General features: G+C 51.8%; 2 protein-coding genes and 1 long non-coding RNA gene across 11 annotated transcripts in view; 2 read left to right on the top strand and 1 right to left on the bottom strand.

The window, feature by feature from the left end:
* Positions 1 to 4,844, top strand: part of CADPS (calcium dependent secretion activator) — a 174,218-nt gene extending 169,374 nt beyond the window's left edge. For all 9 annotated transcript variants that reach the window (XM_090148361.1, XM_090148364.1, XM_090148363.1 and 6 more), the window contains 2 exons: positions 3,062 to 3,166; positions 4,665 to 4,844. In XM_090148361.1, coding sequence (XP_090004487.1) covers positions 3,062 to 3,166; positions 4,665 to 4,844 — 285 coding nt within the window. The remainder of the gene's footprint in view (positions 1 to 3,061; positions 3,167 to 4,664) is intronic.
* Positions 4,845 to 5,109: 265 nt separating this feature from the next.
* Positions 5,110 to 12,635, bottom strand: LOC149916448 (uncharacterized). The gene is made up of 3 exons (XR_016470138.1): positions 12,499 to 12,635; positions 6,223 to 6,309; positions 5,110 to 5,217 (listed from the first exon to the last, which is right to left on the bottom strand). It is a non-coding gene; the product is annotated as an uncharacterized LOC149916448 (long non-coding RNA).
* A 3,097-nt stretch (positions 12,636 to 15,732) lies between these two features.
* Positions 15,733 to 18,772, top strand: FEZF2 (FEZ family zinc finger 2). The gene is made up of 5 exons (XM_090148356.1): positions 15,733 to 16,216; positions 16,551 to 17,401; positions 17,490 to 17,624; positions 17,726 to 17,858; positions 18,239 to 18,772. The coding sequence occupies exons 2-5, from the start codon at positions 16,607 to 16,609 to the stop codon at positions 18,499 to 18,501; spliced, it is 1,326 nt and encodes a 441-aa protein (XP_090004482.1). The 5' UTR covers positions 15,733 to 16,216; positions 16,551 to 16,606; the 3' UTR covers positions 18,502 to 18,772.
* The last annotated feature ends 4,275 nt before the right edge of the window (positions 18,773 to 23,047 follow it).

The following is a 23,047-nucleotide window of genomic DNA, read 5'->3' as shown; positions in this document are numbered from 1 at the left end:
ATGAAGAATACAGCTCCTTCAGGTGCCTTAAGAAGCAGTGTTGCATCTGGCTTACGAGATTCTGTTTGCCGCACCCCTGGGGTGAGCTGCGGCTTCCTGTAACATGTAAAATATGAGTGTGAACTCAAGGTTCATGGCAAGGAACAGGAGGTCATGCTTCCATTCAGCTCGCACCAAAGAGAACGGGGGTTTGCAGATGTTCCTGGCTATGTGTAATGACACCACCTCCCGGAAAGCAGGAGCCCAGCACGGGGTTCTTTTTTCTGATGAAATGTGCCACACTCAGTGTGCTACTTGCAGATTTATTCATATCAATTTTTGCCATTTATATATTCAGAGACAAGCTTGCTATTTCGGCAACTTATTGATCATGCATTTGCATTCCAAGAAGGAGAAGAAAAAAACAGTGAGCCGATGGCTTGGGCAGGTTGGGATGCACGGGCAGCACTCACAGCCCTGTGCTGCTTCTGCTGTTGGCCTGGAGCATCCCAGCTGCCGCGATGCACCTGGCAGTAAGGGCTGCTGTGAACAGGAGGGGCTAACCCCAAAGCGGGGCTACATTCCTGGCCGTGCAAACGGGACATCTGCTTGCTGTGACCAAGCTCTGGTGCCATCCTAAGGGCGTTTGTTTGCATTTCCTCTGCTGTTACCCATCCCTCTCCCTGTGCCCCTTGGGCTGAGTGCAGGTAATCTACGGGGATGGCAGATATCATCTGCAACAGGGTGGGTGGCTGTAGGTTGAAGCTGGGCTCCATGGGTGCATGGGAGCATCACTCTTTATGAGCCACAGTGAGTTTTGAGAAGCACATTTATACTTTGGTGCCTGGGAATGCATTGCCTTGGGCTGTGCCTTCTGCACCTCGTGCGTGGGGACAAGACCCAAGGAGCCCCGTGTCCCAGGAGGACATCAGAGCCCACTGGTGTTGCACTTTTTTGTCTGAAATGATCTCGTTCCCATTCTGGAGCATTTGGTTTTGTTGTTATTGTGTTTTTTTTAATAATATAATCATATGCAAATGTTATCCTCTTTGGAGGGTTAGTCATGAATCAGAGGGCTTGTGCGTCTTGTAGCACATTAACACTAGTGATAGCTAAAGGGAACATTTAATTTATGGGCTAACTTATTTTTATGAATATGCAGGGCTTAAATTCAGCAGTTGGTGCGTGCTCTATGAAGTGACGTGACGGTTTTGTGTATCAAGATCAATGAATTACACTTTGTCTTTTTTTCACAAAGCAGAAAGTCTTTGGAGTAACTCAGCTCTGAGGAGGAGAGCTCCTTTCATGCCGCTGAGCAGTGTGCGAGGCTGAGCCCCCACGGGGTGGGATTCAGCTCTGTTCCCCATCTGTGCAGGTGTGTGTGGCACAGGACAGACATGGCAGGACCTGCCTCTGTCCCATTGCGGGGCTGCACAGAGCTTCATGTCACAACTGAAGCCCCATATGGCACCAGGACCTTAGGGACAGACAGCTCAGCCGACAGAGCTCCTTCTTTCCTCTCCAAATTAGCTTCATTTGTGCTCTCAGCACTTGCCAGGTCCCCATCCTGGAGATGGAGAGCCAACAGAAATCTCAGCCCCAAGCTGGCCCAGCAGGAAATCACCACTTGGCATGTCTTTGGTGGTTCTTCCGTCCCTTTATTTCCTCCATTTTATTAAGAGGTTCTGTAGAAATAGTAGTACAGTTAGAACAGAGTTTGTAGCAATAGGAGGTTAATACTATTTTTTTCTCCATCGTGATATATTCAGCTCCATGTGGCAGACAGGACACTAGTTCCTACACTGTACAGCTCTGGGCTGATGAGGCACAGTGTAAGTGCTGTGCCATAAATCATAGAATAGCCCAAGTTGGAAGGGACCCATTAAGGATCATCGAGTCCAACTCAAGAAATACCATAAAGGGGGAAATCTCTTCCCCATGCATCATGCCAGGCCCTGGTGGGGGGTGGCAACTACTAGGTGTGTTGTCTCCTGGTTTGATAATCCAAGCCCAAATTTTGGCTGCTTTGTGTTCTTCCAGCTTGTATTTGCTGTGCTCAGCCTTGTGTCAGCTCCTGCATGCAGACACCAACACTGAGGAAAAGGTGCAGTGATGGGAGGAAATAATGCCTGAGTGAAATTGATACAAGGCTTTAGGTTAGTTAGGAAGGGGCTTCATTGCCAGCTAATCTGGATGGGGCTTGATTGGGATTTTTGTAATTTGATCTGTGTTTTTTTTTTCTCTTTAACTCGTTCTGGATGAATTTTCACAGCGCTGCAGTACAGGTTTTGATCTGTGCATGTTTAAGAGTAAACAAGAGGACTATTCCTCTGTTTAGCTGTGATGGTCCTTGGGTACAATCCATTTGGGAACCATCTGTGGTGCTGAGCACACAGAGAGGTGTTGTGGTCCCCACCACACCTGGCCCTGCTTCCGTCCCTCTCAAGGGCTGTGCCAGCCCTGCTGAGTGGTGCACTGAGCTGCATCCTGCACTGCAGGGCTGGCAGGCTGCTACCACGCAGCTGCAAGCCTTTCTCACAGGCAGGCAGCAAAATTTCAGCCCCTGGAGGGGCCCTGCAAGCTCAGCGGCTTGAGGCAAGCTCATTTGCTTGCTGCTTTGCCATCTTTCATAACCATGAGGCCAAAACCAAAGCATTTCCCATAGATGCCTGTGCTATCATGCCCTTGTCCTGCAGCTCCCCAAGGCTGCTCGAGGCGACACGTGAGCGGTAAGTACCTGAGCGTGGTCCTAAAGGCAGGGCTGTGCTCACCGGGGCAGGGAACGGGTTAAAAACTGGACTGGGCCAAACTCCCACCACTGCTGCCAAGTCAAGTCAATGGCAAAATAGGATTACAGAAACCGCACGGCGTTGCTGGTGGCCGCTGCCCCCGCGAGTGAGATTCGCTGTGGTTGTTACTCAAAGTTAAAAGCTTGTGCATGGAAAATCTGTGTAAAAGAGGGTGCCTGTCTCCCCCAGAAGTCTGTCACATCCCATTAGCGGGCTGGCGGTGGGGAAGGTTGGTCCCGCTGCGTGCTCGCTTGCAGGGCGCGGGTGCTGGAGAAGTGCTGTCTCTCTTGCAGCAATGGTACACCAGCTCGATGAACGTCGTCTGCACCTGGCTGACGGACCGCATGGACCTGCAGCTGCACATCTACCAGCTGAAAACGCTCATTAGGATAGTGAAGGTAACACCTGCTGTGCTTTCGTGAGTGTCTTGCTGCTGAAAGGGGCACGTGTGTGTGCAGTGTGTTCCGATGGGGAAGCGGTGGTTGGCAGAAAATGCAGTCCTTCGTTCAGATGCTTAAAAATGAAGAAACTTATCAGATAGATAAGCTGGAACTTGAGATGCACATGCATGCAAAACACGTGTGGAAGTAAGCTCAGAGTAACTGCTTGCATGAGAAGAGGGAAAATAGTGCTATTCAGCCCTACCTGTACAAAAAGCACACTGAAACCACTGCTCTCCGGTGCTCACACGGGTTAAATCCAACCCAACTCCTTTTAACACTGTTTTCCTAGAAACATGCAAGCCCGCCTATGGCTTGTGATTATCGTCAGAATGCAAATGAGGATTGTTCTCATAGCTAATTGAAGTTGTTTCTTTTACAATGGGTGTATATAATCAACTCTTAAGAGATCCCAGAGGTGAGATAACATACCCTGAAAGTAACGTTTTTTTCTCTGAGTGCACGTGTATGTGTACGTGTGTGTCTTGGGCTGATGATAATTATTTCAGTGTGAAATCACAGTGGTTTACATGAAATAATAAGATCACAGAAGGGGGTAAATATATTTTTGATCATTTTAGGTTCTATCTAATGCTTTTTTTGTCTAGTATTTTATCATGTTTATGGTCTCATGTGCAGTGAACACATTGAAGGCATGAATGAATTAAAACTGAGCAGTATTAGTGTGCTTTTCATAACTGAAAACAACAGCAGAGGCAAATGATTTCTCCTTGTCAGCTAGCTGAGGAAGGCTTTCTTCCTTGTGCTTTATTTATACCAGTATTAATCTCAGAAGCAGCTACAACACATCCAAGGACTTTCTGAAAGTGTATAGCAGTAAATAGTTTCCACGCAGAGCACAGAGCATAATGAATGGCACTCAGAGGCCAGAGTTTTATCTCACAGGGTCAAGAAGTTTTAAAACAAATAGAAATGCAAGGAAATTAACCACAGTAATGAGGGAAGTACAGCTGACTGCGGAAATGCCATCCCAGCTTTGGAATAAGGTGAAGAAAGAGAGATTTGAGGAATGGATGCCGTGTGCTTATCTCTATACATGAATAACTTTCTCAGGTATCCTGGACTTAGCTGATTTAAACTCAGTATTGAGGCAAGATTATTTAATGCAGAGCATTCCAGGAGCATGTAATCACGTCTGCAGCTACAGGCAGTAAGCGCTGAGCTGCATGAAGAAAACTAACTTCAATTACAGGCAGCTGAATGCATCTAGAAGCCAGGACAGTTGGTTTGAGTAACACTATATAGCTTCCACGTGCTTTTAGACCCCAGCATGCCTTATGGAAAGCTCCATCAGAGCTTCTTAGAGTGGTGGCCCCAAAGCATGGGGACACGGGGACACAGGGGCACAGGCTCTCTCCTGTGGCAAAGCCGGGGAGCCAGGGCAGCCTGAGCTCTGTGCTGTCTCCTCCTCCCCTCATCCCTCTGTCTTCCTTAGAAAACGTACCGGGATTTCCGATTGCAAGGCGTGCTGGACTCCACCTTGAACAGCAAAACCTACGAGACCATTCGGAACCGGCTGACAGTAGAGGAGGCCACGGCGTCGGTCAGTGAGGGCGGAGGGCTGCAGGGGATCACCATGAAGGACAGCGATGAGGAGGACGAAGAGGACGACTAGGGCAGCTGGCCCCACGTCTGTGCATGTACCTCGTCCATAACTCAGTTAGCCACATTAGGAATTCTTCTGTCAGCTCTAAATGCCCATGAGAAGTTTACCAATACAAATGCCATGTTAGCTGTGTGGTAATAAGGTTAGCACCTCTCTTCGATTCATTGGTTTCCTGATTTCATATCTGTATGTTCATAAGCAATATGGAGCACCATTGTTTAATACTGTTAATGGAAAATTACATAGAAAACATACTAGGTGTGTCCCTGTTATAATTAAACAATGCTTCATTAATGTACTGTATATACATTGATGGTAAATTGTTGTGAAGATGAGTGAATCGAGTCCTTTCATTTCTTTGTTTCTCTTCTGTGGATGCCAACTGCTTAAAATTAATAATAATAAAAAAAAAAACAGCTTTGTTTTTAAAAGAAAAATGAGGCAATTACAAATGATTTTTTGTTCTCTCTGTTCATTTAAAAACCAGAAAACAAACAAACCCAGACAGCCGTTTGAATCATTCTGCATCCTTGTTAATATCCCAGGCTCTTCCCTTCAATATGCAGTTAACTCCATGAAGGCTACATCCCAAAGGATTAGTCATTCTAATTGCCACACCAGATTAATCCTATCATTATGGATATATCATGCCACATTACAAGTCCAAAGCAGTTGTTTTATGTTGACATTTGCTCCTCTAAATGTTACACTTTTGTTTAAATCTCAAATAACCGTGTATGTACAAAGACAACTTTAATTACAACCTTAGACTATACAAATGTGTTTATAATAATATATTGAATATTTATTTCAGTAGATTGTAACCATAATTTACAACTCCTCTGTCTAACAATGGTTTTTATATATGTCATGTACATTGCATTTTGACCAGTAACTGCATGTCCATCAGTCCCCCTTCCGGAGCTTTTCTTTCTGTGTAAAATAGTGATAATCCATCTTGCTTTTTTTGCCTTATACAAGCCGACAGTTGTAAAAGTGTGAGAACTGTGGCTTCTCAATAAATAACTATTCAGATGTCCTAAGAATAAATTATGGAGTCTTTTTATGTCTGCCTTAGAAAAAAAATAAAATAACAAGCTGAGATGTAAGAGCCCCCACCTCTCGGAATAAAGGCATTTTCTTTTCTCATGGGTGTTTTTATAGTTTATTAATTTAGAAGATGGTTTCCCAGTTTATTCCCAAAGGTCAGGGTGGAACCACACTGTGTATTCCCCAGGTACACGGGCATTTTGGCTGTCACCACCCCAGTTGCTTCCACCATTATCTGCACACTGCACCCTGTCACCTGTCTTTGGATGTCTAATTGATGGTCTGCTGTGGTACAGCCCCCACAATTACACGGTCATTAGCCTTGTCCAACACTTACCTCACACAAATAGGTTTCAGTTTGTATCTTCTCCTAAAGCAGCCTGCAGGGCATTTACAAACACGGGACACATGGACAGACTCCCAGCTGAAATTGAAAAGCAGGTATGAGAGAAGCAGAAGAGCTGATGTCCTTTACCCCCACAGATGGCAACCTGTTGCCACCCTGGGGAATGAGGAAACAAACTTCACCACCCACAAATAAATGATGGGCATATGCTGGAGAGCACCCTGCCTGGCAGGTGCCTAAGGAAGCATCAAACCAAAGCATCTTCCAGGAGTCACAGACACTCCCCAGGCAATGGGAAGAGATAGAAGGTGTTGGGTCCCAGTCGGGGCTGGGATGGCTGTGGAGCCCCACAGTGCTGAGTTTTGGGTCCGTATCCTCCATGGCAGAGTTTACCCAAAGCTCTGGAGGTTATCTGCTGCTCCACCTGGATCGCCATGCCTGACACATCCAACACCCACCTGCCCACGATGACCTGTGTGCACCACCTCCTTTGGACAGGGACATCAGTGGACTCTTTGCTCCCAGTGGGTGGAGGCCATGCACAGTTAGCAGCACTTGCATGTGACAAGCCATGTGATGCACAAGTATAGGGAAGCTACAAACCCCTGCTGTAACCCAACAAATCACTTACTGATTTTTGCCCACAGTGCAGGCAGAGGGGAGAAATACCTCTGGGGACCACAGCCTTATAGACATATCTATTTATCTGTCTATTTTTGGGGACGTGATTTAGTGGACACAGTGGTGATGGGTTGGTGGTTGGACTGTGTGATCTTAGAGATCTTTTCCAACCTTAATGATTCTATGATTCTATCCTGACCTCTCTATGATCGGGGTCTTGAAGCACACCCTGAAGCCCACCTCAATCCAAGCTCCTGATCTATGCTTATGCACACTCGTGTCCTCCTCTTGCTCTCCTTCTCCTGCCCCAGATACTGCTACGAACAGCTTCAGCTCCAAGAGGTGGCAATGGGAAGACCTTACTTGGGGTGGTCAACAGGGCAGTAACAAAAAGCACCAGGGAAGATCCAAATTTGCAGCTCTACTCCCAGTCATGGAGAGCAGAGTGAGAGAAGCAGCTTGATTCTGCTGTGGAACAGGCTCCCCCTATTTTTTTTAATACATGAAATATTTATTGGGTGAAAACACAGCCCACTTCCACCTGCCACCTTCAAAAACAGTGAGCCCTGCTCAGTTTTTTTGAATGAAGAACGTGGGCGCAGCCTTCGGGAGCTGCTCCCTGCTGCACATCACTCCACACAGGTGCTTCCCTGAGATGGCAGTGATGGACACGTCTCTGGGTTTCTGTCATCAGAAAGGATCCTGTGACAGCTTTGCACATATCCTCAAACCCCAGCACAGCAGCTCAGAGACTCTGCAATAACCCAGAGAATATAACTGGCTTGAGCACATCACCACAACAAGGAAGCATCCAAACTGGTTTGGTTTTGTCTGAACATGGGGCTTAAAGTCCCCATGGTCATGCACTATGCTTTGGTTTGGCCTCAGGTCCCTGTAGGGCAAAACTGCAGCTTGGGCAGCGTCTAAAAGGCTTTGCTGATGGATGGGAGCACTCTGGCAAACCCAGCTAGGAAATGCAAAGGTCTGCTGCTTGTTTCACTTCAACCCATCGCTGCGACAGAACAAGATCCAACAGTCAAAGGACTTTCTGCCAGTACAACTGCACCTCGATGAAGAATCTGCCAGTACAGTTATGTCAATCAGTTTTGGGGAAAGAGGAAAATTTCATTCCTCTGCCAGCAAAATTTTAAATGATAGATCAGGCCAAAACTTCTCTCATATTTACAGAGAAGTCCAGCGAAAATATCCTTTGACAGACTTACTTAAAGCATGTGGCATGGAGACTGAAAATGCTATCAACTATTTGACTGACAAGTGTCAGCAGCTGTTCATCCAATTTGTTTTATATTTCAGCAACTAACAGATTCTTTCCCCTCTGCTGTAAAGCATGTCTCTTGGCCCATAGGCATCTTAGAAATTGCTTTTCTGCCTTTCCAGTGACCAAAACGTCAAAAATATTAGAAGACAATTTGGTTTCAGAAGCATAAATAGGCACGCAGCTAAGCAAAGATGATTTTGTCAGTGTTCAGTATGTGTTCTTTTTAAAAAGTCACAGCAAACCTAAGGCAAAAATTACTCCTCTAAGCTTAAAAAAAAAAAAAAGCCAAAGCAAACAAAGCCCCCAATAAATCAGTACAGGTTAAACCACAAAGGAAAAAAGCACTGATGGAATGGCCAAGCAGAACACTATTCAGCTATATTCCACCCTCTGCACTTCGTGAAGTTCAATACTACAACCGTCATCACCAGTTTTTGCTCAGAAAAACTTCTCCATGGTGTCACGATCCAACACAGCCACCTCCATGTCAAGCTGAGGAGAGTCCCCCACACCACTCACAAAGCTCAGCCTCCTTCCCTTTGCTCCAGCGACGCCTTCAGGACCTATCTGATGCCTGAGTCTGCATAAGATAAGTTGCAATTACTGAATTACAAGAGCAGTTACAAATTACAAATTACAATTCTGAACTTGTGTGGCTATAAAGCCAGTGTGACACCTCTCTCCATAGAGCTGCATTCAGCGGTGGTCTCTTTATCCAAGTGCACTGAGGTTCCTGAGCTGAACACAGAGCGCTATTTTCTTCAGCCGTTCTACAAGATACATATTCCATTGCAAGTTGTAAATCTGCATTTGTTGTAACTATGCAAAATATGGGAGAAAAAAAGTGCAGAGATTATATGCAATCTGCCAGCAGAGTTGTGTGCCATGAGGAAAATGCCTCACAGGTCAAAACAAAGAAAAACACTGAGCAACAAATTAGTTGCAGGCAGTAGCTAATATGGAGATCAAAAGATTAAAATCAACATGCAACGATGAAATCACTGGAATAATAGGAGCACTTAAGAAGATTAAGTCAATAACAGAGTCCAGCAGTAAAAAAATAAGATTTTGATTATACTGTAAAATTTGATATTGGAGAGCAAAAGCAATTACAACCACGGCATGCTTTGCTCTCCCCGCCTTAGACCATCTTGGCTCATTTCCTATGCAAGGAATACAGTTGTTGAAATAAACAGAAATGTTATGACTCGAGTGTTCGATTCAAAAACAAACCAGGTGGTCAGATCAGATTGGGGACTGACAAGAGGGGTCTGCACGGCGAGGACTTGTTGCAGATCCTAGAGGACGCGACAGCTGGGGGGGAACAAAGGCCGTCCTGCTTAGGACTGTGTTCAGCTGATCCCAGGGGTCCCAGGCTGTCAGAGCCTCCCATAGGCACAGGAACCACAGCCACCTTCAGCAGGGACACGGCTCAGTCAGTGCACAGCCCATTATTGGGTGTTTTTATGGAATTTGTGGGTATTCTTGAGCATTTGGGGAATACTTGGGTCACACACTGAAGTTTTTTCCTGCAATAAGCAGGTCTGGATTTCCAGTTTGAACTGCTGGGGGAATGTTTCAGTGGTTCTTTCAGCTCACATCCCGTGGGGCTGAAATCACACAGACAAAAAAAGAGATTTTTGATGTGAAGGGTTGCAAAGCAACAGCTCCACCTCTCAGCCACCATCAGCCCAAGCAAAGGCAAATGTAAATATTGACCAATGTGACCCATGGTACAGCCAGTTGGACAACACCGAGTGGGGAGCTGCAAAATGACTGCAGGAATGGCAGCTGTAATTGGCTTTGGAAAGGTTCTCCCTCTGTTTGATTTTTTTTTCCCTTTGAAAAGCATGGAATTCTGAAAATGAGATGTTTTTCTACCTCATTAAGAAGAGAATAATTCAAAACACGTGGGGGTTGTCCCACTTATCTTTTTTTTTTTTTTTTTGGCCATCCTTCTTTCAAGTGAAAAAGGGAAGGAATGGAAACACAAAACGGGAGTGGGCTTCTACCCATTCTCACTGCTTTTTGCTCCTTTTTCTGAGATGTTTTCAGTAGGAAAGTGAGAACAAGGCCATCCCCCCATTATATTCTCCTTCTCTACTTCCTCCCACCTTTTATCCTAAATAGCAAATACGGGAGAAAAAAAAAAAAAAATTAAAGCTCCCACTCTTTCAAAATGAGAAAGTACCATATTTCAAAACACTGGGAAGGGACATCTTTCAGTTATCAGAGATGAAATAGAGCACTGACCCACTACTGCAATGTGGGAATGACTCTTTTGAGCAGTAAGAGTGGCCACCACCCTACAGCATCTCCTTCCTTCCCTCGCTGGCCAGGTGAGCTCCTGGCATAGGGAAGATGCCACTGACTCTTGGAGCACAGCAGTCCAGCAGAGGGACCTTCATCCACAGTGCTACACAGCACTCCTCACAGCAGCGTTTGGGGCACAGAGCCCGGTCGGGATCGAGCCGTTCGTAACCATTCCTGTTGACAGCAAACTAGAATAGGTTCTGGCTCACACTCCCCGAGCTACGGAAGGAGGAATGAGCAGAGAAAGGAGTTCATTCAACTGCTTCTGTTTGGCAGCTCTGCAGGACTCTCAGCATGCACAGAAAGGGATGTGGCAAGTGGGGAGGTGCCATTTTTAGAATTACATAAGCTGCTCTGATTGCCATCAGGGCACTCTACATGCAGTTGGTGCCATGGTGTCTTACCAACCACTCTGCACTGGGGCTACTGCCGCAGCTTTAGGAGCAGCTCAGGTGCCAGCTCCTCCAATTGGATACAGGTTAAAAATTCCCGTGCTTCTGTGCCATCACTGGCAAAGGCAACCAGTCACTGCGCTCCCCAAATCCCATTCTGCTTGCTCTGGGACCCACTCGGAGCCCCAAAACCTAGTTACAATGTTCCACTATGCTGCATAACAAAGGGGCAAGCAGTCAGAAAGGTTAAGTGCATCCTCACCCAGCTCAGCCTTGGTTCTCCTGATATCCCCATTGGTGTCCCACTGATTTGTCCCAAAAGAGTCTGTCTCTGAGCACTGCAAAAGGAACTCCAGATAAACACCTTGGGCCATCGCTGGGCAGTGCCTGGAGGCTACAGCTGCTGCACTGCTCAGCGGGCAGCACCACAGCCCTGCTCCCCTGCAGCCCAGCATCACCCTTAGCCCTGCACTGCTGCACCTGGCACAAAGCCACCGAGACACAACACCACAAAGTCTCAAAGCCACAAAGAGATAGAGATATGGAACCACAAAGCCATGGATACACTTCAGAAGCTGCCTTTTGATTGGCAAAGGTAGCCCCATCCTAACTGAGAACCGAGAGCTGGCCGTATGATTTCATAGAATGAATGCTTGGAGTCATTTTCCATAAATCCTCATATTTAAGAATCTCTTACTAGCTACTCCTCAGCTCTTCCTTGAGCTTCACATCTTGCACTGACAGCAAAGATGTGCCATAGCTCTGAAACCACAGATAAATTTACCTTTCCAAAGATCTTCCCTGACAGACTGCATTTTGCAGAGAGTACAGGAATAATCCCAAAACTTATCTGTGAAAAGCTGAAAACTGACCAACTTTGTCAGAACACAACTATACCACAGTAGGAACATTTTCTACAGCGACTGGAATGAAGAAAAAGAGCAAAAGTAATTCAGAGTGACCCACATGGTGATCCTTATCCACTGAACTGCAAAATGATGATGCAGAAAAGCAAAGGTTCTATGGATGGATAAAGAGGAAGAAATGATCAAGGATCAATAGATTTAAGTAATAGGCAAATGTATGTTAAAAAAAAAACAGCAACAAAATGGCTATAAATCTAATTTATGTGGGCAAGGTGACTCTTGAGTAGGAATGTGACCTTGGTACATATGACATGGGCTTCACCCTGCTTCACCTGGCAGTGAAAATAAGGTGATGACATCAGGGGAAGATTTGGACCCTGAGTGGGTTTTAAAAGACTGCTCTGCTCTGCATGGAGTGGCCTCACCTTGATCACCGTGCACCATTTGGGCACCACAAAATAAGAAGAACATGAAACAATCACAGAAAGTTCAGTGGAGGGCTACAGAGATGGGGAAGGGCCTGGAGGGAAGAATGTATGAGGAGTGGCTGAGGTCCTTTGGTTCGTTCAGCTCAGAGAAGCAGGGGCTGAGGGGAGGCCTCGTGGCAGCCTGCAGCCCCCTCATGGCTGCAAGGAGAGCTGGAGCTGAGCTCTGCTCTCTGGAGACAGGGACAGTGCCAAAGGGAACAGCGTGGAGCTGCATCAGGGGAGGGTCAGGTGGGGGTTAGGGAAAGGTTCTTCACCAGAGGGCAGCGGGCATGGAAGAGGCTTCCCAGGGCAGTGGACACAGCACCAACCTGCTGGAGTTCAGGGAGGTTGGGCACCACTCTCAGCCGCGGGGTTTGGGGTGATCCCATGTGGGGCCTGGAGTTGGGCTCAGTGCTCCTTGCACCTCGGCATAATCTAGGATCTGATGATTCTGTTCTAATTCGGTTCTGATCTGGGCTGGAAGCTCACCTGGGTGCCTTTTGTCTTCTGCTATTAAAAAAAAAGAAAGAAAGAAAGAAAGAAAGGAAAGAAAGAAAGAAAAAAATGTAAATTAAAAAAAAAAGGCATTAAAAAATGATGTACACACACGTGTATACATACACCTAAAGCAGAGCAGCGCAGAAATCAAAGCCACCATTTCCAAAAGAGATCGAAGCGTAACGCTAACAACTTCGGGCAGCTTCCGCTGCGGAGTTTAAGCAGCTGCCACGTTAAATAACGGGGAGGATCCCAGGTTGTCTCCCAGCGGAGCAGAACGCGGCCGTGCAGGAGGGGTCGGACCGCGGGATGCCGGGCGGCCGTCGGGGGCGGTGGGACGCGCTCCCTTCGTTCGGCTGCTGGGGGCGGCGGGGGCACCGCTGGAGGATTTCGATGTCAGCTCCCGAGGAGCGTTTGGGGCCGAGGCTGCGGGGTGAGGTTGTTCCCAGCGTGAAAACTGGCGTTGGGTTAAAAAGGGGAGGAAAGGCAGAGAGATGCGTGCGTGGAATCGGGCCGGCCTGCCGGGCCGGGCACCGGGAGTCGTTTTTCTCGAGAGGCAGACGCAGAAATAACAATAATAACTGTAAATAACAACTGTAAATAAACGTGTGTGTTGCAAACGGCTTGGCGGTGCGCTTTTCGCAGAGGAAAAAAGAAAAAAAGAAAAAAAGAAAGAAAGAAATCTTCAAACTATTTCTTCTCCTCCAAATGTCGGGGTGAGGGATGAGGTGAGGGATGAAGCCTCCGACGGGGAGCAGTCGGCACGGAGAGGCGGAACGCGGCTCGAACCCCGCATCCCAGCCGACGTGCTGCACCCCGGCCCCCCAGAGCCGCTGACACCGGCCGGAGCTCGCCGTGCAAAGAGAGAAGGCGCGGCGGTGGGCAGGGCGCCGTGACTGGGGCAGCTGTATCAAAGTCAGTCATTTTTAATACGCTTGCCGGAACAGCAGAAGTCGAATCGATAGAGACAGCCTCCAGCTGTGCCTAAACCTGCGATTTCAATTAAAATACTGAGCTTCGATGCCCGGGTCTTAACCGCGATCCCAAAGCCCGGCCGCACAAGGCATGCGGCACCCGGGCACGTCGCGGTACGGCAGCGGTACGGGCCGGGCCGCCCCGGGCTCCGCGGGGGCTCCGCGAGGGCTTCCTCCGGGGCCGTGGGAAGGAAGCGGCCCCGGGGCTGCCGCTCGGGGTCCCCGCCGCGGCTCCTCGCTCCTGGGGAGCCCCGAGGCCTGCGGGTCCCGCTGCCCCGGGCAGGGCGGGGTGCGGAGCGGAGAGTACGGGGAACGACGGCCCTTGGAAGAGCGAGGAAAGCTCGGGGAAGCTGGCAGAGAACTCCCGGCCCCGGCTCCGCAGCCCTCTTTTATCCTGCCCGAAATCATCTCGTTTACAGAAAATATTTGTTTGCACTATTAGTTGGTACTGGAGTTAATTACTCAACGTGTGAGCGGGGAGTAATATGGATAAAAGCAGCCCCAGTGTTTATTGTGTGGGTGAGCTGTTGAGCGGTGCTTGAATAAACTGCAATTAGGGTTAGATAGAGATTAATTAACATGTGAGTGGCAAGGTGTAAAATAGTTCCCAACCCTCCACTCAGTATAATCTGCAGGCGAGGAAAAGAAGTTTGTGGAGGCTAATTAAATACTTTGCTGAAGCCGACGAGCCCCGGCAGCGAGAGGAGCCCCGCCGCCTCCTGCCCGCCGCCGGGCTCGGGGCTCTCCCGCAGCCAAACGTCGGGAGCGGATCGTCCCAAAAAGCGGGATGGCTCTCTCCATCCCTTACAATCACCGCTAGGGCAGGGACGTCGGCTCCGGGGACGCCGACAACCGATGCTGCAGATGCGGGATGACCCCTCGATGCCGGCGGTCCCACCCGAGCCCGGGGCGCAGCGCTCCGCTCCTCCCGTCGGGAACCTCGCGGGCCGCCGCCGCCTTCAAAGTTTGTTTCTTCAGCGTGTTGTGGTTCGCAGGTGAAAAAGCCGTCTGCAAACAGCCGCCAGAGAGCTGCCCCGGCGGGGAGAAGAGGCGCGGCTTTGTCAGAACCGCATAAAAGCACCGAATTCCTCCAAACTTTCTTAGGCGTGCGAGGGAGGAGAAAAAAAAAATATATATATATTTATATATATGAGTCTTATATATATATAAGTATACATATATACGAGTCTTTTCATTGCTTGCTTTACCTCTAGCCAGGCTCAATCTAAACCCCTCGCTCCCCCCCCCCCATCCCTCCCCAATCCCTTCCCCCGGCTAATCCTCCCCTTTATTTTAGAAACACACAAAACCAGGTTCCACGCAGCGCTATAGTGGCTCCCAGTGAAAGAGAATGGAGCGCTGTGAATCGCTGGGGGAGAATCGCTCGGGCTGAATGGCCCCGAGAGGGTCCGGCGGGGCCGGGCCCCTTCCCCCAGGTGGGCTCCCCAGCTCCGCTCCTCACATCGCGGCGTTCTGCGAAGCCTCCCCTCCCGCCCCAACTCCTTCTAATTAGAGAAGAAGGGAAGGAAGGAAGCCCGGCACCCGGCCGCAATAATGTCGTGTATTTGGAGAGGGGGGAGCGAGAGGGGGGCAAGAAAATGATTAAAAGGGAAAAGGAGATGCACCCGCTTGCACGCCCAGGGATGCGGGCGTCTCTCGGGGTGAGCGTTTGCAAAGCTCCCGTCGCAGCGCACGGCCGCTTTTCTCTTTTTGCCCCTTTTTACTTTTCCCTTTTTTTTTTTTTTTTTTTTTAAGCAGCACAAACCCAACCCCGGAGTCGACCCCCTCCGCGTTTATTTAAGGCTAATCACCAGCCACTCTGCGAGGAGGGGGGGGGTGGAATTAAACTTAGTTTAATTAACATTAATACACCGTCCTAATTAATGGGTTGGCTATTAATTTATACATGCTGGGGAGGCTCGCAGATAAGTGACAATTTATTAATTATCTTCCAGCTCGGTTGCAACGGAGCTGATTGCAGATGGGTTGCCAAAATAACTCGAGCACGGTTGCGTGGTAGTCGCTTTAGGAAAAAAAAAAAAAAAAAAAAAAAAAAATCATTCTCCCCCTTCTTAAAAAAAAAAAAAAGAAAGAAAGAAATAAAAAGCAAAAAATCCTCACGCTCACTCCGAGCGGCTCCTCTAACCTCAGCGAGAACTGGAGCACTCTTTTCCACCCAACTTGTGAATCGCACTTGCCTTCTAATTTGCCACATGCAAAACGATTCCTCTGCTTTGCAAGTTGCTTTTTAAGAAGGGAGAGAGAGAGAGGAGAAAAAAAACCCAGCTCGCACACGAGCGATTTGAGCGTCTTAAACTGGAAGGAAATCGTGCGTGGAGGAGGGGGGGGCTTCTCTTCCTCTCCCTGCCCCAACCCACCGCGCTCTAGCCCGGCGCCTGGGCTCGGGGAAGATCCATGGTGGCATCCCCATGTCATCCTGCTCCAAGTGACTTCATGTGATGTCAGCTTTAAATGTACGAGGCGGTGAGCTGACGCTCGGGAAGATGTTTGCTATCAAAATGTGACTGCGGCCGCACCGTGCTGCTTGGATGCGTCTCGTCGGAGCCGGGCTAAGGTAAGGGGTGCCGAGGCAGCCCCGCGCCCCGTCGGTGTGGCTGGGCAGGGCGGCAGGGGCTGGGGGAGCTTCTTCTGGCTTTTTTTTTTTTCTTCTTCTTCTTTCTTTTCCCCTTTTAAATACTAACAAGGTCTAGCTCGCATGTTACTTTAGCGTGTTCCGCTTAATGAGCAGTAATCTGGTACCCTACGTGCCATTGTTCTTGGATATGTTCATTTGAATGTAAATAGGGAGGGGGTGCCGGTGGGGGGGGGGGGGGAGGGGGTAAGTGGGGGGGGGAAGAGAACAAGGTGCTTATTAAATTGATTTGTCTCCTGGCTTTTCTGGAATGCAGAGCCGAGCGCAGGAGCGAGCGGCCGCTCAGCCCAAGTTCCCGCACGGCGCAGAGCCATGGCGAGCTCGGGGTCGCTGGAGACGGTCATGCCTTCCCCCTGCCCCCGGCACGACGGCCGGGCCGCCGCCGCTAACCCGTCTAAGAGCCTGGCCTTCTCCATCGAGCGCATCATGGCCAAGACGTCGGAGCCCAAAGCAGCCTTCGAACAGCGGCACGGCGGCCCGGGGCCGGAGCCGGAGGCGGGCAAGAAGCCGCTCAGCCTGTGCTCGCCGCTGCCCTGCGTGATCCCCATCCCTCCGCTGGGGTACGAGGTGCCCTCCAAGACTCTTCTCAACTACTCGGAGCTGTGGAAGAGCGGCCTGCGGGGCGCCGGGGGGCTCTGCAAAGCCAACTGCGGCGTCTGCTGCAAGGCAGAGCTCGCCCTGGGTCAGCCCAGCGGGCGGCTCATCAAGCCGCAGGTCATCCACCAGGCGGGGGCCGTGCCGGCAGCCCCCCGCTCCCTCTATTACTTCAACTACCTGGATGCCGCCTACCATCCGGCCGACCTGCTGCACGGACAGCTCTTCCCCGCTGGCCTGCTGGGCCCCCCGCCGCCGGGGGGGCTCTCGGCTCACCAGAAGCTTTTCCTGCTGGAGAACGCCAAGCTGGCTGGGCTGGCGGCCGAGAAGCTGCCCCCGCCGCCTCCCTTCGCGCACAAGGAGCGGCTGCCGGGCCACCTGGACCAGGTGATGAAGGAGGCGGCGGCGGCGGAACGCGGCGGCCCCCCCAAGGGCCACGCCAAGCTGGGGGGGGGCGGCGGCGGAACGGCGGAGGGCAAACCCAAGAACTTCACCTGCGAGGTGTGCGGCAAGGTAAGGGGAACGGGGGGGGGGGGGGGAGCGGGAGGGGCCGGAGCGTGCGGGAGCGGCCCCGCCGCGTCTCACCGCTGCTTCCCCGCAGGTATTCAACGCGCACTACAACCTCACCCGGCACATGCCGGTGCACACGGGGGCTCGGCCGTTCGTGTGCAAGGTCTGTGGGAAGGGCTTCCGCCAAGCCAGCACCCTGTGCCGGCACAAAATCATCCACACGCAGGTAGGTGGGGAGGTGAGGGGCAGAATGGGGTAGGGGGCGGCTTCACCCCGCAGCCCCTAACGGGCCTCTCGTCCCCTCCCGTCCCCCCCCTACCCGCGCAGGAGAAGCCCCACAAGTGCAACCAGTGTGGGAAGGCGTTCAACAGGAGCTCCACGCTCAACACCCACATCCGCATCCACGCCGGCTACAAACCCTTCGTCTGCGAGTTCTGCGGCAAGGGCTTCCACCAGAAAGGTGAGCGGGGCCGGGCCGGGCCGGGGGGGTTCCGTCATCATTAGCACGGGGATTTAGCGGGCCCTGCCCGGCTGCGGGAACGGGGGATGCGGGGCCGAGCCGCCGCCACCTCTCCCAATTATAGTCCTAAGCCGGGCCGCAGCGCGGGGACCGCAGCCGGGGCTCCCGAAATGCTTTTTAAATGAGAGGTGCGGGTCCGCAGGCCTAATCCCGGGCGCTCTCCATTTGCCGCGGGTCACCGGGCTGACCCTGCCCTCATTTGTGCCCCGGCGATGACGCAGAGCAGCTCTGACAGCGGGACGGGGCGCGGGGGTTTGCTTCCTGCCCCCCTCACCTGGCGCCCTCGGTAACCCCTTTCCCACCTTCCTCCTCCCTCGCAGGCAACTACAAGAACCACAAGCTGACCCACAGCGGAGAGAAGCAGTACAAATGCACCATTTGCAACAAAGCCTTCCACCAGATCTATAACTTGACTTTCCACATGCACACCCACAACGACAAGAAGCCCTTCACGTGCGTCACTTGCGGCAAAGGATTTTGCAGAAACTTTGATTTAAAGAAGCACGTCCGAAAGTTGCACGACAGCGTCTCCAGCGCTCCTCCGCCTCCACCCCGGGACCCAACGCGCAGCGGGCAGAGCTAAGGGCCGGCACAGCCAAGGGCCGGCACAGCTCCCGGACCGCCACTACCCATCCCAACTGCAGCCTTCGCTTCTCTGTCTCTTCCCCAGCGAGCTCAGCCGCCGGCAGCAAGCGACCTCAAGCTGCAGCTGTATATAAGAGGAATCCTATTTAACGGCGCTGCGGGCCGAGAGGGGCCGGGCCGGCTGCCTCCCCCCCGCCAGGACAGCGCTCTTTATACGTGTCTGTAAATCTCCATTTTAAATGTACGCTCGAATAAGTGAGGAATATATATATTATATATATATATATACTATATATATAATCTATCATGGGACAATAAACCGGCCCTTGTAGGTGTCTCATTTCCCGCTCCGGCCCAGAGCCCGGCCCCGTAGGGATGCGGTGTGCGGGGCCCGGAGGAGCCCGAGGGAGGGCCGCAGGGCAGGAGGGGGCCGAGCGGGGCCGCCCCCCAGGAGCGGGGCTCGGTGGGTGCCCGCAGCTTCCCGGGGCCGCTCTCGTTCCGGCGCTGTTCGGCCGCTCCTCGGTGCCGCTTCCCGCATGCAGATGAAGTGATCTCACGCTCGCTTTCCGAGTAATGACCCAAATTAAGAGAGAAAACACAGACCCTTCAAACCGCATTACATTAATCTAATCACTCCCAGCAGGCCTCAGAAACTCTTTTTGATCAGAATACGGATAATCAAGCACTTGGATTACACTAAATATTCCCTTCTCAGCTTCCCCCCTTTCCCTACTTTTAATATGCGAGCGTCTATTCCGGCCACGTCGTTAGGAACAATATTATTCTAGCGGAGAAACGAGGCTGATCTCTGCGTGCTGCTCGGGCCGGGCTCGCCAATGAAGCGGGGAACGAGCGCGACACCCGAATGCCTGGGGACGCCGCGATGGGGAGTTCACCTTTCCCCGCTTAATGGAGCGATTAAACGGAGGGAGGCGAAGGCGAGCACAGCTCTGCGCCGAGAGCGGGGCCGGGAGGCGACCCCGTGCTGCGCCTTTGCGGGATGCGGTGCCGGGAGCGGTGCTCCGAGCCCCCGGGACTGAGATCCTCCTAACTCGAGTTTTGGGTTTTTTTCGATGCCAAAACGATCGCTTTGATGGTTTGGAGCGGTTGAAGCGCGGAGAGCGATGCGCGTTGATGCTGGTAGCGGGGAAAAGATCGGGGTAGAGTTTGTTTTAAAAGACTTTTTGAGAGAGTTTCGGGTTAGAAAGAAATTAATAATAATAATTGGAATCCCCGTCGCTACAAGTCACCGCTGTTAGAAACCTCAAGAGATAGGGAATCCGTCCCCAAGCGAAGGGGCTGCAGCTCAACCCCTCGCAAGCGGGTCGCAGCTGCAGAGTGAGCCCGGCCCGGCAGCCAGACGGGACGGGATCGGCAAGGGGGGCCCCGAAAAGGCGGCGGAATGAAAAACCACGGCGGACGAGGCCGGGAATCCCGCAGTCCCCAGCCGGTCCTGCCGCCGCTGCGGGGGAAGCGCACCTCGGGGCCGGGGGGCGTCGATAGCCAGAACTGGGCTCGGCCCCGAGCCTTTCCCGCAGCCCGGTGGGTGAGGGCAAGAGCTGCTCCCAGCCAAGGGGCTGCAGAAGCGCTTTTTTCTCGTTCTCCTAACACTCAGCGCAGCCTGCAGAGCTGGCGGAGGGGCAGCGGCAGCCTCGTCGCGGCTCGGAACGTCCTCGGGACACCTCGAGGGGCCGCGCCGGCCGCCCCTGGACGGATTTTGTCACTTTTTCCTCCGGGGGCGGCGGGCAGCGGTCCCAGACCGTCCTCGCTCCGGCCGCACCGAGAAACGGATGGCGAGGATCGGAGCCCCGGGAGCGCTGCCCGCCCCCGGCCGGGCTCTCGCCCCCATCCCGGCACACACAGGCGGCGGGTTGCGGGGGAGGGGCGGCTCTGTCAGACGCACACACGCCAGAGACTCCAATTATCTTCTCCCTCACAAGATGTTTCTGCTGTCCACGACTGCTCACACTTCAGCGCTCTTGCCAGCAAGCCTCAATGGTAACACAAAACCCGCACACAACCCCTTCTCCCGACGCCGCAGCCGCGCACACAACAGATTGAGCGGTGCCGGTGCCTCGGGGGGAGGGTTAGAAGTGCCTCCGGGCGGGGAGCGGCACGAGGAGCTGCCGGGTCTCCCTCTCGGCCCGGCCCGGCCCAAAGCGGACTCCCGAGCCGGGTGTGTCGCGTCGGGCACCGGGAAGCGCCCGAGCCAAAGGCAGCCGCGTTGCCCTTTTCCCTGCACTCCGCTCTCCAAACGTCTGAGCAACCAGTTTGCTGCTAGAAACATGTTAATTGCCAACGGAGCTCATTAAGGCATGCACATGCAAAACACAGCGAGGGAGATTAAATGGACAAAAGCGCAATAATGAACTGTCAACAATCGAACCCATCTACAAGACCAGGAGCACTCAAGAATGAGGCATTTAGAGGCAACAAAGGATTGTCTGGGACAGGAAGAAAGGACGACCTAGACTTTTGTTTAGTCAACACAATTGATTACAAATGAGAGATTAACAGGATAGCTTCAGAGTTTTTTTGAAGGAGGCAGAAGAGAAAAGTCCAATTAAGTGCACCGAATGTTAACTACATTGATTTCCACGGCCAGCCCTAGAGAAATTCTCATTAAACCATCCCTGGCGATCCCTTTTGGAAAGTAATTTGTCTCCCTGATGGAGCAGAGAAAGGGAGCCGTGTAAAGAGAAAGAAGCGCTAGTTCTTGGCACAATGAGCTTAGGAGACACACTGGAAAGAGCCAAAGGGGGAGTTAATGAGCATCTGACAAGCCGCTTGGACCCGGGCCTGGAGAGCAGCGATGAAAAGATGGAATTGGCCAACAACTATTCTTTATATCAAACATAAAAAGGCCAATCTGAAACAGGGCTGCTCAAAGCTGGTGGGGAAGAAAAGAAAGGCCCCCACTGGGGGGTGGAGTGGAGGGCTCAACTGCCCCATCGGGACGGGGAAAAAAACGCTCTGGCATGTCCATGTCCCAGCAAGAGGGGCTGCCCGACCTCGGCACAGCCGGGCTTCGGCACAGCGCGGGTGGACTCGCCACGGCCGAAGCGCTGCGGGATGCCGTCCCAGCCCTTCCCGAGGGTGCCGGTATCTCCGAAGCACCCGGGGGCCCCGCGCCCATTCTCCTCCCGTGTAGACACGGTTCGTTCGGAGGCTCTTAAATCAGATTAGAGCTCGTTAATAACAATTTTGGCTTAAGTCTGTATTGACTTAGGTTTAGGAATGGCTTAGCACTTTCGCTTAAGTCAACACGACGGCTGAATTGACACATGCCTTGCCCAGCCTGCCGATCTCCGCAGGCGCCCAGGTGCCCGCCGAGCTCTGCCCTCCTGCTTTAAGCCGCACGGAGCACTATTTCTACCATTTTTAAGTAAGACGGCGGAGCCTCGAGAGAGCGACTTCCGCGTGTCAACCACGAGGGTCCCCACCACCTCCCAGGGCACTGCTTTCCCCGACGGCGTGGTCAGAACCCTTAACATCTCTCTCTCTTCAGATTTGCACCTCGAGGACTTCAGCTATCCCCCTTTTCTCCGGGGGGAGGGACAGGTAGGCCCTGGAACTCTGCAGGCACAGTGCCATGAATACCCCGGCGGCGGGGACAGGCTGGGAGTGACACGCTCACCCCGCACCCTCTCCCGAGGGCTCCGGACCCGCGTAGCAGATCTCACACTGCGGCTGGTTTTACCTCGTGTCATTCATCTGCTCGCTGTGGTTATTTGGGGTGAAGCCATTCCATAAGCAAAGTACCACCACAGACTCATTTCATAAAGAGAAAAGCCCCTCACTCCTTTAGCTGCTGCTGCCATCCGCTTTGACTCTCCAGGTGACCAACCCTGTCCGGCTATTACTCCTATTCTCTTGCCTACCTCTCACACGCGCTTAACTGATTTAATCATGGAAAGGTGAGCCCAACACGTGTCCTCAAGTAGGAATAATAAAAAAAAGAAACCAACCAGCTGCGATTCCCTCTACTCTCTTCTGCACCTGTGGCTGGGGAAACTGTACTGAGGTACCGAGAGAGCGCTCTGTAAGATCTGCTTTGAATTGCATTACAGCATGTTTTGTTCTGGGGAAGCCTAATTGTTCCCAGTAAGGATGGGGACAAAAATGCTGTCAGATGTGGAGCAAAAACGGGCCCGAAGTTCAGAATCAAGGTTATAAATCCCAAACAGCGCAAAACTTTTCCTACAACTACGGCAGTTTTGCCATCTTTTGTGTTCGCCCAACACTGTGGCAGTGAGAAACGTTCGAAGTGATCTGCAGGCAGGGACTCAGCATCTCGCCGTGCCCGCACAGGGTACACACGGTCACCCGTGGGGCAGCACCGCAGCCCCGCCTCTGCCGTCCCTCCTCGAGCCCGTCCCCACCGAGCGTCCCGCATGGGACGCACAGCCCGGCCCCTAAATCCACGGAGCGAAGCGCTAACAGCCGCTCTGAAGGACGGAGCACGCAGCTGAATATGCCCCCAAATGGGTACGTTTGTCGTGTAAAGCAAACAGGCGTTTTGGATCATGTAAAGAGCACCTGAA

This window comes from Phasianus colchicus, chromosome 11, assembly GCF_987193195.1.
Source record: "Phasianus colchicus chromosome 11, bPhaCol1.hap1.1, whole genome shotgun sequence".
Taxonomy (NCBI): Eukaryota; Metazoa; Chordata; class Aves; order Galliformes; family Phasianidae; genus Phasianus; species Phasianus colchicus.
This window is presented reverse-complemented; position numbering and strand designations above follow the sequence as displayed.